We start from the raw sequence: 13,304 nt of genomic DNA on the forward strand, positions 1-13,304 counted from the left end.
CATCTAAAGACAGTGTGATCATTCATAGGTCCTCCCCTTTGGTCTGCCTTAAGAATCTTTCTCTCCATACTCCTGGGCTCAATTTTCCCCTCGCCAGGGCTCTGACTGATTTTGCTTCTCTCCTTTTCTTTGTTCCTCTGAATTCTCTATGCCTAGCCACCCTGCTCTAACATTTTCACCTACTCTTTAGACCTTTGGAGAAAGCCCTCCAGAGCTACGAGAGCGTTTACACAGATGTGACCAAGGCCCATACAAGGAGGCTGCCCACTAGGGCCTGTCCGTGTGTGCAGGCAATGGGCCCTGCGCCATGTCCTGGCCACCATCATGGGAGTATAGTCGTAGCTGTTCTGGCTCTACTGTTATCGTTAACAGCTTCACACTTGCATAGCTTGTACAACCCTACGAGTGAGTCTATAATGTTCATGACGTCTGGGTAAGACTCCTCTGTAGATTCTACTTAGCTTCCAAATTATAGTTCTTACCAAACCCCAAACTTCTAAAGAGTCTGTCTAGTCTAAAAAGCATTTTTCTTCTGAGCCTAACCATTTGATATTTCTCTTAACTCCAACAACCCAGCATGGCTTCAGAAACAAATACTGCAAGGGAACCCTATCTTGCCTAGAGATTCCTTTTGAGTAAGCACAGATAACATACAGTGCTGTCTATATATACATAAAGAAGATGTAGATACACTATGGTAGGAAGCTTCTCCACAAAGAAGTCCACATGCCTTCAAGTGGTTTGCATGCATTGATGGGCCACTGGACACATACATGGACATGTAGCTATGCTGCTTTGTAGAAACACCTTGGGGAGAACAAAAAGCATGGCCCCAAAGCGCTCATGCACCTTGGTTTCAGCTGACGGCCCACGGATCATACATAAGGACACAGTACTTAGGGGCATCTGGAAGGCTCATGTTGTTACCTGCTGTCTTTGGTAGGCAGAGAACGTTCTTTCTAGGTCTTCAAGGTCTAAAATTTTGAAGACTTTGGTATCATCAATTTCAGTCCATACTGTTCCATCCAATTTGTTCTAGAAATAGCAAGTTAACAAGTTCCATGACTGACAGTCATACAGAAAAAAGAATACGTATATATATTTTTTTAAGTACCACTATCTCAAATTTATAATTCTACAGGATGCTCCAGTGAGCTGGCTTGAGCAATGTATAATTATTACAGAGAATTATCAACTGTCACAGGAGCTGGGGAGAATCTTGAGTCCATACAAGATGGTCAAGCTACCCAGCAGCAGGGACATTTCCCCTCTGAGGACACAGAGCTGAGGTGCCACCCACTAATCCAGTAATGGGGAAATGGGAACAAATGGCTTACCTCAGGCAACTTGGACCAGTTGAAGGATTTCAGGGCATTGGTGGGCTGAGGAATGTTTTTCTTCTTTAGTGTTAGACTCACTGGAGCACCAGGAGGTGGCAGGACTCCTCCTAAGGGAGGAGGCCCTGGGGGAGGAGGAGGGCCCCCAGGAGGGAGAGGAGGTGGTGGGGGAGGAAGTGCTCCACCTGCAAGGAGTGGGGGTGGTGGGGGAGGGAGAAGAGACCCCAACCCAGAGGAAGGAGAAGGTCCTCCTGGGGCTCCGGGTGAGGGTCCTCCTGGGACTGAAGCACAGACGGCCCTCTGGAAAGAGAAGACCAGAAGAGTCAATGGAAGCTAACTCACTGAATGACTTTAAGAATCTAATCTTGTTGAAGGAATGTGTGACAAAGCACCCACATTTTTGAGGACATGGTTTTCGAGGGTGGGTATCTTGACCCTCATGTCTTCAGACACATAAGGGCCTGTCCCTGGAACCTGTTGTCTCTCATTTCTTACATCATCCCACAGTTTGGTTTTATGGCGTCCCTTTCCTAAGAAGCTAATGTGATCTTCCTTTGTTCTTAGGACAAGACTAGTGGTAAAAACCCAACCCCAAACCACCTCTGCTGCCTAAGTCACTGGGCAGGTGGTTCAAGTCAACTGTGAAGCATTTCAGATCTCATCAGAGCTGTCTATTTCAGCAGTCAGGCCCAGGGTACAAGAGGGTCTTGTCTCCCTTGTAGACAGGAGGCCAGGTACCAGCCCTTGCTCACCCTGTTGAGCTCATGGAGCTGTGCCGTGAGGTCTGCCACCTGCTGCTTAACTTGCTTGTGCTCAGTTGTCTCCTTTTCCAGCTTCTCTTTCATCTTGTTTAAGGTCTGCATCATTTCTTCCTTCTCTTGGGTCTTGGCGTCACATTCTCTCTCTTTCTTCTCCAGCTTCTGTTGTAGCTCATTGTGCTCTGTACGAGAGAACAACAGGACATGAAAATGGAGTTGTCAGAGAGAAGAATTTTCTTTAAAAAAAATTATGGGCTGAGGAAGATGTAGAAGTTGTGGGTCAGCCTGACCCAGGTTTTCTTCTTCTTCTCCACTGAAGGACAATTCAAGAGCTAACCAGTGCCTGTGCTTGGAAAAGGCCTCCTACAACTATTTTAGTAACTACATTTTGGGAAAGACCAAAGAAGAGGCCTTAAAGCCATGGTTCTAAAAATGAAAAAAAAAAAAAAAAAAAAAAAAAGTTTGAGCAACTTCTCATGGAAGATGGTGCCTTAATTCTGAATCCTGTCATATTGGTGGTATTAAAAAGAAGGCCCCTTCTTACATATTAGAAATGGCTTAGGGAGAAGCCCAGCTCTGGTAGATGAAATTTGTTGGCTTGTATCCCAACTAGCAGGAGGCGGATTCTGTGCTGCAACAGAGAGTTGCTGGCAGGCCTAGTGTGCACTGTGAAGCTGGAGTTCGGTCCCTCTGCCCTCCTGCAAGGGCACCTAAACTACTTTATTATTCTAGCAACGAATTATGAAAACAAGTAAAAGCAAATGTTACTGTCTTCATATTCAATATCTTAAGGGTAGCAGAGCTGATCAGGCCTGAGAACCACAGGACTGGGAGGACAAACAGTAGGTCTCAGGTGTGGCTTAATGACTTTCTCATGTATGGAAGGGTCGGGGTCAGAGGATGGAGGGGGGAGGATAGAAGGAGGCATCTAATTCAGTGTAATGACATTCATTTTGCCAAGGAATATCAAGCTGGGGGAGAAGTGATGGGTTTCGGAAATGAGAAATAATGAAGTCTAGGCTGCAGGGTTTTATATCAAATGCTTGCCCTCAAAGCCTCTTCTTTTTATGTCAACAAATACACTAGTGATACCACCCACCGGGTCTGAGCAATACACAGCTGGTCTCTATTTCTGAACTTGATAACACATTAAACTCCTACTGTCTCTTTCTGAAGTTCCCTCCTCTATGGTTCTCCAAAATGGAATTTGTAGGAAGGTGTGAGCCATGAATCCTTGGTTTTGTCAGTGTTCAAATAAAAAGAACCTCCAATCACGCCTTCCACTATACTGACGCCTGGCTCCGGCCCACTTCTAATCCTATTTCCTTCTTCTATTTCCTTCTTCTGTCTCCACTCCATTTGTCACTGATAATTAAGAGATTTGGGACGTTCCTTCCCCAGTTTCATCATTAGTCTTTGACAGATGTGGCTATGCCTCAGATTCAGTGAGAGCTCTTAACAATTCAAGACCACTGGCCAAATCCCTCTGCAACCAATCTATAAGGTAGGTGGGTGGGTGGTAGGGTAGGGGCAGGGCTTAGGAACTGGTTGGAACAAGCTCCTTGATGGTCCTGAGGTGATGGCAGGTTTGGGAAGTGCCAGCCTGGAAACTGTCTCACAAACTGGCATCATTTACTATCCATTCATGAAGGCTTTATCAGTACCTTCTCAGAGACCTGGCCTTCATATTCTTCTCCCTCAAATATTCTCCAACTTTAGGTTCAAACAACTTCCTGTCTCCTCCTTTGAATGCAATCTAACTTTGCTAGCTGACGCTTCCAGGCAAGAACTCACTTTTATCCATAATTTCTCTTCTCTTCTGTTTGACCGTAAGTTTATTGACCACCCCATTCTTCCCACTGACGTTGGAGATTTTCCCCTGTGCCACCTTACTCCTGAACCCTATAATGGCTGCTGTGTAGTTACTATGTGCTACATTGTGCTAACTTTCCATTTATTTTAGTTTTATTTTTCACTCTCCATGCTGTGGAAGAGGAGATCACAGGAAGGAAGACGGGGTTTAGATTCCCACTGGGATGCCAGCACTATTCAAAGCACCAGAGACACTCAGGTGTCCCCTGAATTTATGGCTGGATGACCCAAAATCTCATGTCCCAAATGCTCTCAACTGTAAACTGAAACCTGCACGCAGCAGAGCGCGTTCTCAAGCATGCGCTCACCGACTGCTCTCACTTGCTTCCGCAGCTGTCGTAAACAGCATGACCACAACAACCGATGGGAGAAAGGTCATATTTTCTCTTATACTTCCAGGTCATTGAGGGGAGACAATACAGGAACTTGAGTAGGAGCTTGAAGCAAAAGTCACAAAAAACGCTGCTTGCTGGCTTGCTCTCAGGTTCACAGTCAGCTACCTTTCTCATACACCTCAGGCCTACCAGCCTAGGGATGGCATGGCCCAGAGTGGGCTGGGCCCTCCGACATCAATTTTCAACCAAGCAAATGTTTCAAAGACATGCCCACAGGCCAATCTGACCAAGGCAATCCCTAAACCAAGACGGCCTCAAGTGACTGGGCTGTGTCAGGTTGGCAGCTGAGGCTGACGAGAAGGCAGACTCCACTCTCCTTCACCTAATCTCCCTTTTTTTTCTTGGTTGTAGTAAGTCTCTTCTTTTCATTCACAGTGGGTTCTGAGATGTATTGTAAAGATGACTTGAGAGCAGTGTGGGTAAACAGCGCGCACAGGGAGCACAGCAGCCCCGATGGTCGCCTTTCCACCTGCCTCTGGTGGCTCTGAGGAGATGGGGGGTGAGAAAGGGAGTGCTCAGGCCACCTCTTGGCCACTTGCTTCAGGCCACCAGACCCTGAGTGACTGTGGATATACTTCACCAGCTGTGACTGAATGACTTTGACAAGTGGAAGGGAGTCCATCATCCATGGTGAGCTGTGGGGGAGTGTAGCTGTTTTCCCAAAGGTGACTTTAATTTGCTAAGCTTCTGAAGGAGGGAGGCAAGCCATATGCTTCTGAAGTGTGGCTCCAGGGGGAACATAAATGTCTCTCCCGCCAGAGGCTGAGAACATCAAAGGCATATTCCAATACTAGTTGCTGGCCTGCTAACACTCATAACACATATCTACAGCAGCCATTACTTTTTTACATGGTTTCTCTTCCCATGACTGGTGTCACATTACGGCCATGGAGAGAACAGAACTGCTGGTACCAAGGTGCCTAAGCTTTTGTCCTAAGACTCTGAAGAAACCTAAACCTCTTGCTGTATTTATTCAAACCCAAAACACTTTAAGTGAAGTGAGGCTGTGAAGTGGGGGCTTGTGTGCTCAGTAGTTTTAAAGAAATCTTAATGAATTCTCTACATTGTAGGGGCCCTTTAAAAAAAGGACCTACAACTTTAATCTTTGTTTTCAATTATAAATTCTGAATAGCAAATGTTACAATCTTTTCTAAAGTTATTTACAAAACAATAAAACAAAAGGGTGAAATACCTTGGGAATAGCAAGAAAACTAAGTAATTTGATTTTTAAAAGTCAATGCAAAATGCCCTAATGTGTGAAAAACAAAAGGCCACTTGATGCACAGAGTGAGCCCCAGCCCAGATTCTAACTCTCCAGCACCCTGGTCTCCTAAGCAGCTTCAGCCTCGTCAGGGCCACTTACCTTTCCTCATCTTCTCTGCCTGTTCTTTCCATTGCTTAACTTCATTTTCATTAACCAACCTGTGGAACAGTTAAAGGAATACTTGTTACAGAAAACAAAATGTGTGCATTGCCAGACGTGGTCTCCCTGGGCACACAAACTGTATACTGCACAGAGTCCTCAGGGAAACCCAGATGTCACTTAGATGGAGTCATGTTTATTTGCAGCTCATTTTGACCCCCAGAACAGTTTGCCTGTCCCTGTTGTTATTTAGGGTAGGACAAACTGAGTATCTTGCATACCCACATTATCTCACAGGCAGCAAGATGAGAAGAGACTTACATTCTTACGACGTTCTTAATATTAAAGTTTTCCAGAGGTGTGGAGTCGGGGTCCTGTCCTTTGTCATTCTGGATAACTATTTGCTGTATGATTCTGTCCAGCAGCAGCCAGTACTGAACTGTGTTCCCACTTCTCTTGTCTAAAAAGGAAGAGAGGGACAGAAAGCCATCTTCAAGCTGTTTGTAAACTAGGATGAGTTGCTGTCAACACAGGCACCCTTTAGAGCCACAGACCTGGTCAGGAGGCGGTCTCCATACCCCTTTCTACATGTGCTGTAGAGCATGCATTTATTTTGAAATCAAAGTAAATTATAGGTCATTTTCGTTTTGATGATTTCATAACTGCCCTTAATCTGTGAGGATACAAACACTGGCTAGCCGCAAAGCTGAGGCTTGGGGTTCCTGGTGTGCCCCAATCTAGTCAGTGCTGCTGAGAATAGAGAGCAAGCACTTTGGACACCGTCCCAGGTCTCCGTGGCACAGCTGGAGCACTCACAAGGCATCTGGAGGCAATGGTGCAGAATGGACATGAAGTGGGGGTAGGCTTCGCTGTGGGTCAGCCTCCTCCTGGTCAGCTCAAACATCTGAGTAGCGCTTTTTGTATCTATGTGAACCTGGTTTATAGGAAAAACAAAGCCGAATCAAACATCCAATTCTCCTGATAAAGAAAGATGCAAATTCAATCGAATCCTGCCATCTAGGTAACAGAACAGGATCCTGACTTAGCTCATGGGTTGCACTGGTCCCCATCAACTCAGAACATGCATTTCAAGAGGCAAATCCTTCGACTTGACATAAAACAATTACAAGACTACATACCAGTTCAAATCTTTTGGCAAATTCTAGTTCATCTTCATTTCGGAGCATTTCAAAAAAGTCTAAATGCCTGAAAGGAAATTGAACAAAAATGACTAAAAGGGACGTCTCATGAGCACAAGCAGAGAGAACGCTTGTGGAACTTCAGGTGTAGCTCTAGGCACACTGAGTGAGTGTACTGACGTAATCCATCACTAAGGAGGTATCTACAGCAGCAGCCCAAGACCAAGCCCAGGCTGGGCTGCACAGTGAGTGCCTATCTCAAAAACCAAAGGCAGGAGATGGGATTAGTGGTGAGTGACTGCCACGACATGTAAGGCCCCAGAGCTCGCCCTCAGCCCTGAAAAGAAAAATGAAAAAGAGCCTTCCTGATTCCTAGTGCTATCTCCTAAAGAAACACAGCAGCAAAACTTGAATGCCTTTGCTAAACCAGGTTATTTCTAATGAATTAAATAAAATCAGCAGAGAAAAACAGTGGATAATTACCCAATAAGTAATTCCCAAATGAATAGATGCTTATCAAATCTAAAAAAAAATGTCCGATTCCACTTGCCGACTGTTTTCATGGAAAACAAGCCCACGTACCCTTGCTTGCTGCTGAGTTACAGATCAGAAAAATATTCATGTCATTTATTTATTTGTGCAAATTTTTATTACCCTCTTACTCTGAGTTCTACATCCCAGAGATGATGCAGTCTCTGGGACAAGCACATAATGGTAAGGGGGATAGAAAGCACAAGGAAGGGGACAGAGCTGCACAACAGTTGGGGGGGGGGGCTCTCTGCAGAATAACAAGTGACCAGAGCCTCCATGGAAGGTCATTCAAAGACACCCTAAGAAGGGCCTGGAGCAGGAGTGACTGGGCCCCTACATCAACCATCAAGGAGAAGAGCATGTGTCCGGGGTGTGTGGACGAGGGAGGTGGTGGTGGCCATAAACATCTGAAAACTGCTGGGGTACCTTAGAAATGGTAACACAGGAAGAGCGGCTGCAAACTGGCTCTCACAGAATGCCTGTTAACGTTACTGAGCAATTTCACAGGTCTCAGAGTCGGTTCTTATGACAGAACTAGAGGCCAGCTGTCATTGCCATCATCACCATTTTTATACGTATTAAAAATAGTAAAGTTCAGTGAGTAACTTCAGCAGAACATGTAGGAGGCAAGACTTTGTCAGGACAGATTCGGTCTGCACAAAGCCTTCTATAAGCCATGCTGCTTCCCTCATGGACAGTTTCACCAAAGATCGTAAGGATCTGAAGTGACAAGCTGTGTGAGCTCCTGATGTGACAGGCAGGCCAGAAACAGCCCGTGGGCTGGCACTGCACCACAAGGTGGACACTGCATGGATCCTCTCAGCCTATAATGGCAGGACTTACCTGTCTAGTGTCGAATTTTCATGTTCTCTTAATTTATCTATAACAGGTTGAATTCCTAACATCAGAAATTCATAGCGAAGATGGAGTCTAAAGTCCAAACTCTCCTGAAAATAAGAGGACAACACAACACACATTTAGGTTTTCTGACTCTGCAGTCACCGTCTCGGGAAAGCGTTCTTAATGCATCTGTGTAAGGCTGCAGTGCAGGCTTCTTACCACTCCGGCTCCCTGGCTCAACACTGCGTTGATGAAGGACATGATGGCAGTCTTGAGACTCACTTCATCCCGATAACGCCCAGTGCTTTTATCCAAGTCATTAATTAATGTCTGTCAGTGATACAAGTAGAAAAATAAGGGTCAAAAACATTGACAACCCCACCTCTGCTCATTTTAAGAAATTTTATTTTTTAATGCATGGACGTTAATTTTTTAAATCCCAATCAGAACTATTCTGATTCACAGGATTCAAGTGTGTCCACAGGAAGTATATACAAAGTACAGGAAACGTTGCTGCCTTGTCTCCATCTGCTTTCTCTGTTTGAATAAAAATATGAGGACATAATCTCACTATTAATTTTGATCCTAAATAAAGAATAGTAGATTTTTTCTGGGACCATTGCATTCAGTGGACTCAAAAAGACGGGAGCTATGCAGGATACAGGATGCCATCATGGGTTTTTTGTTTGTTTGTTTTAAAATGCATTTTATTAAATGTATTCATTTTTATTTTCCGTAGGAAAGTTTTGCCCGCATGTAAGTATGTGCACCACGTGTACACTTGGTGCCCACAGAGGTCAAGAGACTCAGATCTCCTGCAACTGGAATTATAGATGGTTGTGAATCATCACATGGGTGCTGAAATACTGCACCTAGGCCCTCTGTAAAAGCAACAAGTGCTCCAGGCTCAGGGTCACAGTTTTGAGTTCAGGATATCTCAGACCCCAGACTGACAGACTACAGGGAGCATATTCTAGTTTCTGGTTCTTGAATCTAAGAGAGAGGGAATTGTTTGAGGACAAAGTGTGAGGCTCACTACTGGGGGAACTATCAAGTAATCCCCTCAGGACCAGCAAAGGCGCCTGTTTACGTAAAGAAAAGAGTAGGCAGGGTGAGAAAGCCTGGGGTGGGGGTGGGGGTGGGGGAGAACCTACCTGGAAGCGAGTTCTCTCGCTGGCATATTTCTGGTAGTGTAGCATAGCCTGCAGAACTTTCTTATGGCCCCCAGGAACCAGGCACACAGCGCCCAGGATTTCCAGCACGGCCACCTTTGTTTTAATGTTCTCTGTGCTCAGACTCTGAGCAATTACATTAATACTCTCAGAATGAGCCAGGACGTGGGCCCGGCCTTGAGAGTTGTTCATCAGTGCCTTTATACAGCCAATGAGGGAGGTATGTATCCGAGACTCAGAGGTCTCGTAGTCCATGGTCTTCAGAAAGTTAAGAATACATGACAGGCCATCCAAGTCGATGAATCTGGTTACAAACCTGTCAGGAAGAGAGGTGATTAGATTTGTCCCTTTGTGCTTTTGTAACCATCCTTGATAGAAAAGCCCAGGGGAAAGGAAGTAGACTCACTTCCTGGAGAACCCAAAGGCTTACATTAATGAGGCCTTTGTACCTCTTTGGCTCTTCCATGGCACAGACCCAAAGGTTTGTCTAACTAGACTGTGAAAAAGAAAAGCTCCATTGGAGGCATGCGCACCTCAGCTGGCACAATGAACCAACCAACATGACATCTCTTCACACAAAGCCAGGAATAGCAGCTGCTCGACATATGTATCTTTTCCCCCTCTCCCCGGCATTGGGGATTGAACTCAAGGTCTCACACTTGCTAAGTAAACACTGCCACTGAGCCACAGCCGCACCCCTAGACTCTCTCTCCTGTGCTCAGCTAAAAGTCGTCTGCTGATCTGAGTTGCTGCGTGTATTGGTGTGCTGGCCCTCACCACGGCCTCACCACGGCCTCACCACGGCCTCACCACGGCCCTACAAGTCAAAGAGCTGCATTTCAATTCTACTGCTCATCAGACAAATGACTGCTTTTATTCCTAGGGTGTTTTATAGCAAATACCTTCTTTTATATGACACGCTACATGGAATCCTAATATATAAAGCTGGTTAAGAGCCAAGGCTTTTTACTGTGAATTAATTTTGTCACTACTTATAACCTTTACTGTTAAGTTAATGAGGATTCACAGCGCATGTGTGCGTGTGAAAGCCCCTGGGCAGTGCAGAGATAACACACCTGCTTATTTGACTACCCAAGGAACTTCTGCACTCTCTCATTTCCAGATACCCCTCAGCTTTTGGGAATTCACAAGAGAATTCACAATAGAAGGAGGGAGTTCATTGGGCCTGGATGAACCCTATTAAATACCTGCGCAGTGCTCAGTGCATGTTTTTAAGTTTGCATTTCATTTACTAAATAAAGACAGATTATATATGTGTGTGAGTGTATGACACACACACACACTCACACACATATATTAACCATTCCACTTGACTTCATGACCCTTCACTCATGGCACTATTGTGAGTGAAATGTACCTGGAAGATCCTCAACATGTCACTGAGTTCTGGAGACATTACTGGGCTGTGATGGTGTAGGAGAGACAGGGTGGAACTGGTTATCAGAAAGAATTCACTCCTTGCCAGAACATCTTTATTTTTAACAATAGTTTACATGACATAAAATTCATTGATTTAAAGGGCACAATTCAGTGGTCAAAAATATATCCCAATAGTCTATGTTTTAGATACCTATCTGTCAGCTGATAGGGATATGGGTTGCTTCTACTTTAAATTAAAAAAAAAAAAAGCTATTTTGAATGAGACTGATAATGAACACTTGTACACAAGTGCTTGGGGCCAACCTTCATTTCCCTTGTTTACATACCTAGGAGGACAGCTGCTGGGTCACATGACAACACTACGTCCATGGCTGAGGGACTAGCTGTCCTACTACATTCGCAAATGGCTGCACTGACATTCCCAAGAGCAATGAATGATGGGTGTGACATCCCTGTGCTCTAGCGTTCTCTCTCCTCTCTCCCCATCTCCTTCCCCCTACTTTAAAAACATCTGCATTTCCTTTAAAAGAAAAGCATTTTTCAAACATTCAGTGATCAAAGAAAGTAGCTAGCTACCTATGGTTCAGTTACATAGAGACCCAGCAAGGTTTGGCCATTGCAGCAAATAGGAGAGGAGAGAGGAAGAGAGGGAAGGAGAGAGGGAGAGAGGAAGAGAAGGGAGGGAGGGGCAGGCAAAGGGACAGGGAAGGAGAGGGTGCTGCACTACCCAGGGGAAGGCACCTCATGGGCTTTGTCCTCAGTGCTGTCTTTAGACTCTCAATGGTTTTACTCCTCTCCTCTTCTTCTTCCTTCTCTAAAGCCAGCAGAGATTTTCTCTACAAAAGAAAACAGAAGTTACTTCTTTGTTACTATGTTGTAATTATTGTAAATAATTTATATAAAGAAAATCAAACAGAAAAACATACAACACCTTCAAGAAGAATGCAGTTTTGTCTGTTACAAGTTAGATTTTAAAATTGTAAATGACATTTTGATAAACTGTTTAAACATTTAGAAGAGCTTATGTTGCACAGATGTTTGTATAATTATTGCATTGCAATGCCCTGATGCAGATATTGCCATTTGTATTTGACAGAGAGGAAGCTGCAGTTGGGTGCAATAGTCTGGGGACTAGGGGTCAGCAGGCAACACACATAGCCACTTTCCTATGATCACTAGAATCAGTCAAAATCAGAATTGAGATGAAAGAGATTTCTTTACTTTAAAAAGAGAGAGAGCGAGCGAGCGAGAGAGAGAGAGAGAGAGAGAGAGAGAGAGAGACAGGGAGAGAGAGAGAGAGAGAGAGACTATGCCTAGAATTATTAAGGCAGTGCCTCTCCAGCTGACTGCCTTGGCAGGTCTGAGGAAGCTGCATTCCTGCTAAAATTTCCAGGCAATGTTGATGCTGCAGAAGCAAGACCCTAGATAAGCAGATCTCAGTGACATTAGTTAGTTATATACTTATTGTGTGTGTTGTAGTATACATACGTATCTATGGTTCAGGAGCCACAAAACCAGTAGAAAATATCTATTGAGTACCCAGTTCTATAACACTCTGCCATATTCTCTCTTTAAAAAAAATATTTATTTTCATTTTATGTGTATGGTTATTTTGCCAGCATATGTGTATGCCATGTGTGTGCAATCTCTAAGGAAGTCAGGGCATGGAACCCCTTGATTGCTTGAATCTGTGTTACAGATGGTTGTGAACCACCGTGTGGGTGCTAGGAACTGGGCCCTATGGAAGAGTAGTCAATGCTCTTAACCTCTGAGCTGTCTCTCCTGCCCTAGCTGCCATACTCTTGAGAGGGTTTTCACTGTATCTGGATGTTGTATGTTACATGTTATGTGTCTGTGACTGTCAGTATTAAATGTCAGCTCGACAGAACCTATAATCATCTGGGGGACAGGCCTCTAGGCATCCTACAGGAGATCATCTTGAGCACATTAACTGATGTTGGGAGACCTATTTTAATTGTGAGCGGGATGGTTCCCGGGGCAGGATATACTGGACTGCACGTGGAGCGAGCAAGCTGAGGACTGCCATTTGCCATTCTGTTCCTGACTGTGGCTGCTTCAAATGCCGGCTGCCTTGACTTCTGTAGCATGATGTTTGAACCCTGGAGTTGTACGCTACAATAAATACATTTTTCCTTAAGTTGCTTTTCTCAAGAGTATTTTATCAAAGCAATTGGGAAAGAAGCTGAAGTACTATCTCCTAAGTCCACAGGTGACATAAAGTCACAAACCCCACATGGTTTATAGCCTTTCTCTTCCTTTCATCCATGACTGCCTAGCCAGGCTAGAACAGCCCTCCTGCCTCAGAAGCCTTCAGGCTGCTGACCCGTACCTCCACCTGCTCTGAGTGCATACTCCTGTCCTCTGGGCCTTACCTGTTATCAACTCTGGTAACAGGCTGTGGACAATGAGGTGATCACACAGAAAGAAAAGCCCAATGGTTATCTATATAGGACCCAATGATCCAGTGTTTCTCTT

At 44.7% G+C, this 13,304-nt stretch overlaps 2 protein-coding genes across 7 annotated transcripts in view; one reads left to right on the plus strand and one right to left on the minus strand.

Annotated features, from left to right (window-relative positions):
• Positions 1–13,304, plus strand: part of L3hypdh (trans-L-3-hydroxyproline dehydratase) — a 642,804-nt gene that overhangs the window by 129,121 nt on the left and 500,379 nt on the right. The window lies entirely within an intron of this gene.
• The window catches only part of Daam1 (dishevelled associated activator of morphogenesis 1), a 162,949-nt gene that overhangs the window by 33,725 nt on the left and 115,920 nt on the right, over positions 1–13,304 (minus strand). For all 6 annotated transcript variants that reach the window (XM_076922039.1, XM_076922038.1, XM_076922035.1 and 3 more), the window contains 11 exons: positions 11,550–11,644; positions 9,390–9,723; positions 8,455–8,565; positions 8,239–8,342; positions 6,865–6,931; positions 6,542–6,659; positions 6,047–6,185; positions 5,726–5,784; positions 2,090–2,277; positions 1,338–1,637; positions 928–1,035 (listed from right to left, as the gene is read on the minus strand). In XM_076922039.1, coding sequence (XP_076778154.1) covers positions 928–1,035; positions 1,338–1,637; positions 2,090–2,277; positions 5,726–5,784; positions 6,047–6,185; positions 6,542–6,659; positions 6,865–6,931; positions 8,239–8,342; positions 8,455–8,565; positions 9,390–9,723; positions 11,550–11,644 — 1,623 coding nt within the window. The remainder of the gene's footprint in view (positions 1–927; positions 1,036–1,337; positions 1,638–2,089; positions 2,278–5,725; positions 5,785–6,046; positions 6,186–6,541; positions 6,660–6,864; positions 6,932–8,238; positions 8,343–8,454; positions 8,566–9,389; positions 9,724–11,549; positions 11,645–13,304) is intronic.

The sequence above is a fragment of the Arvicanthis niloticus genome, chromosome 23, assembly GCF_011762505.2.
Source record: "Arvicanthis niloticus isolate mArvNil1 chromosome 23, mArvNil1.pat.X, whole genome shotgun sequence".
In the NCBI taxonomy this organism is placed as follows: Eukaryota; Metazoa; Chordata; class Mammalia; order Rodentia; family Muridae; genus Arvicanthis; species Arvicanthis niloticus.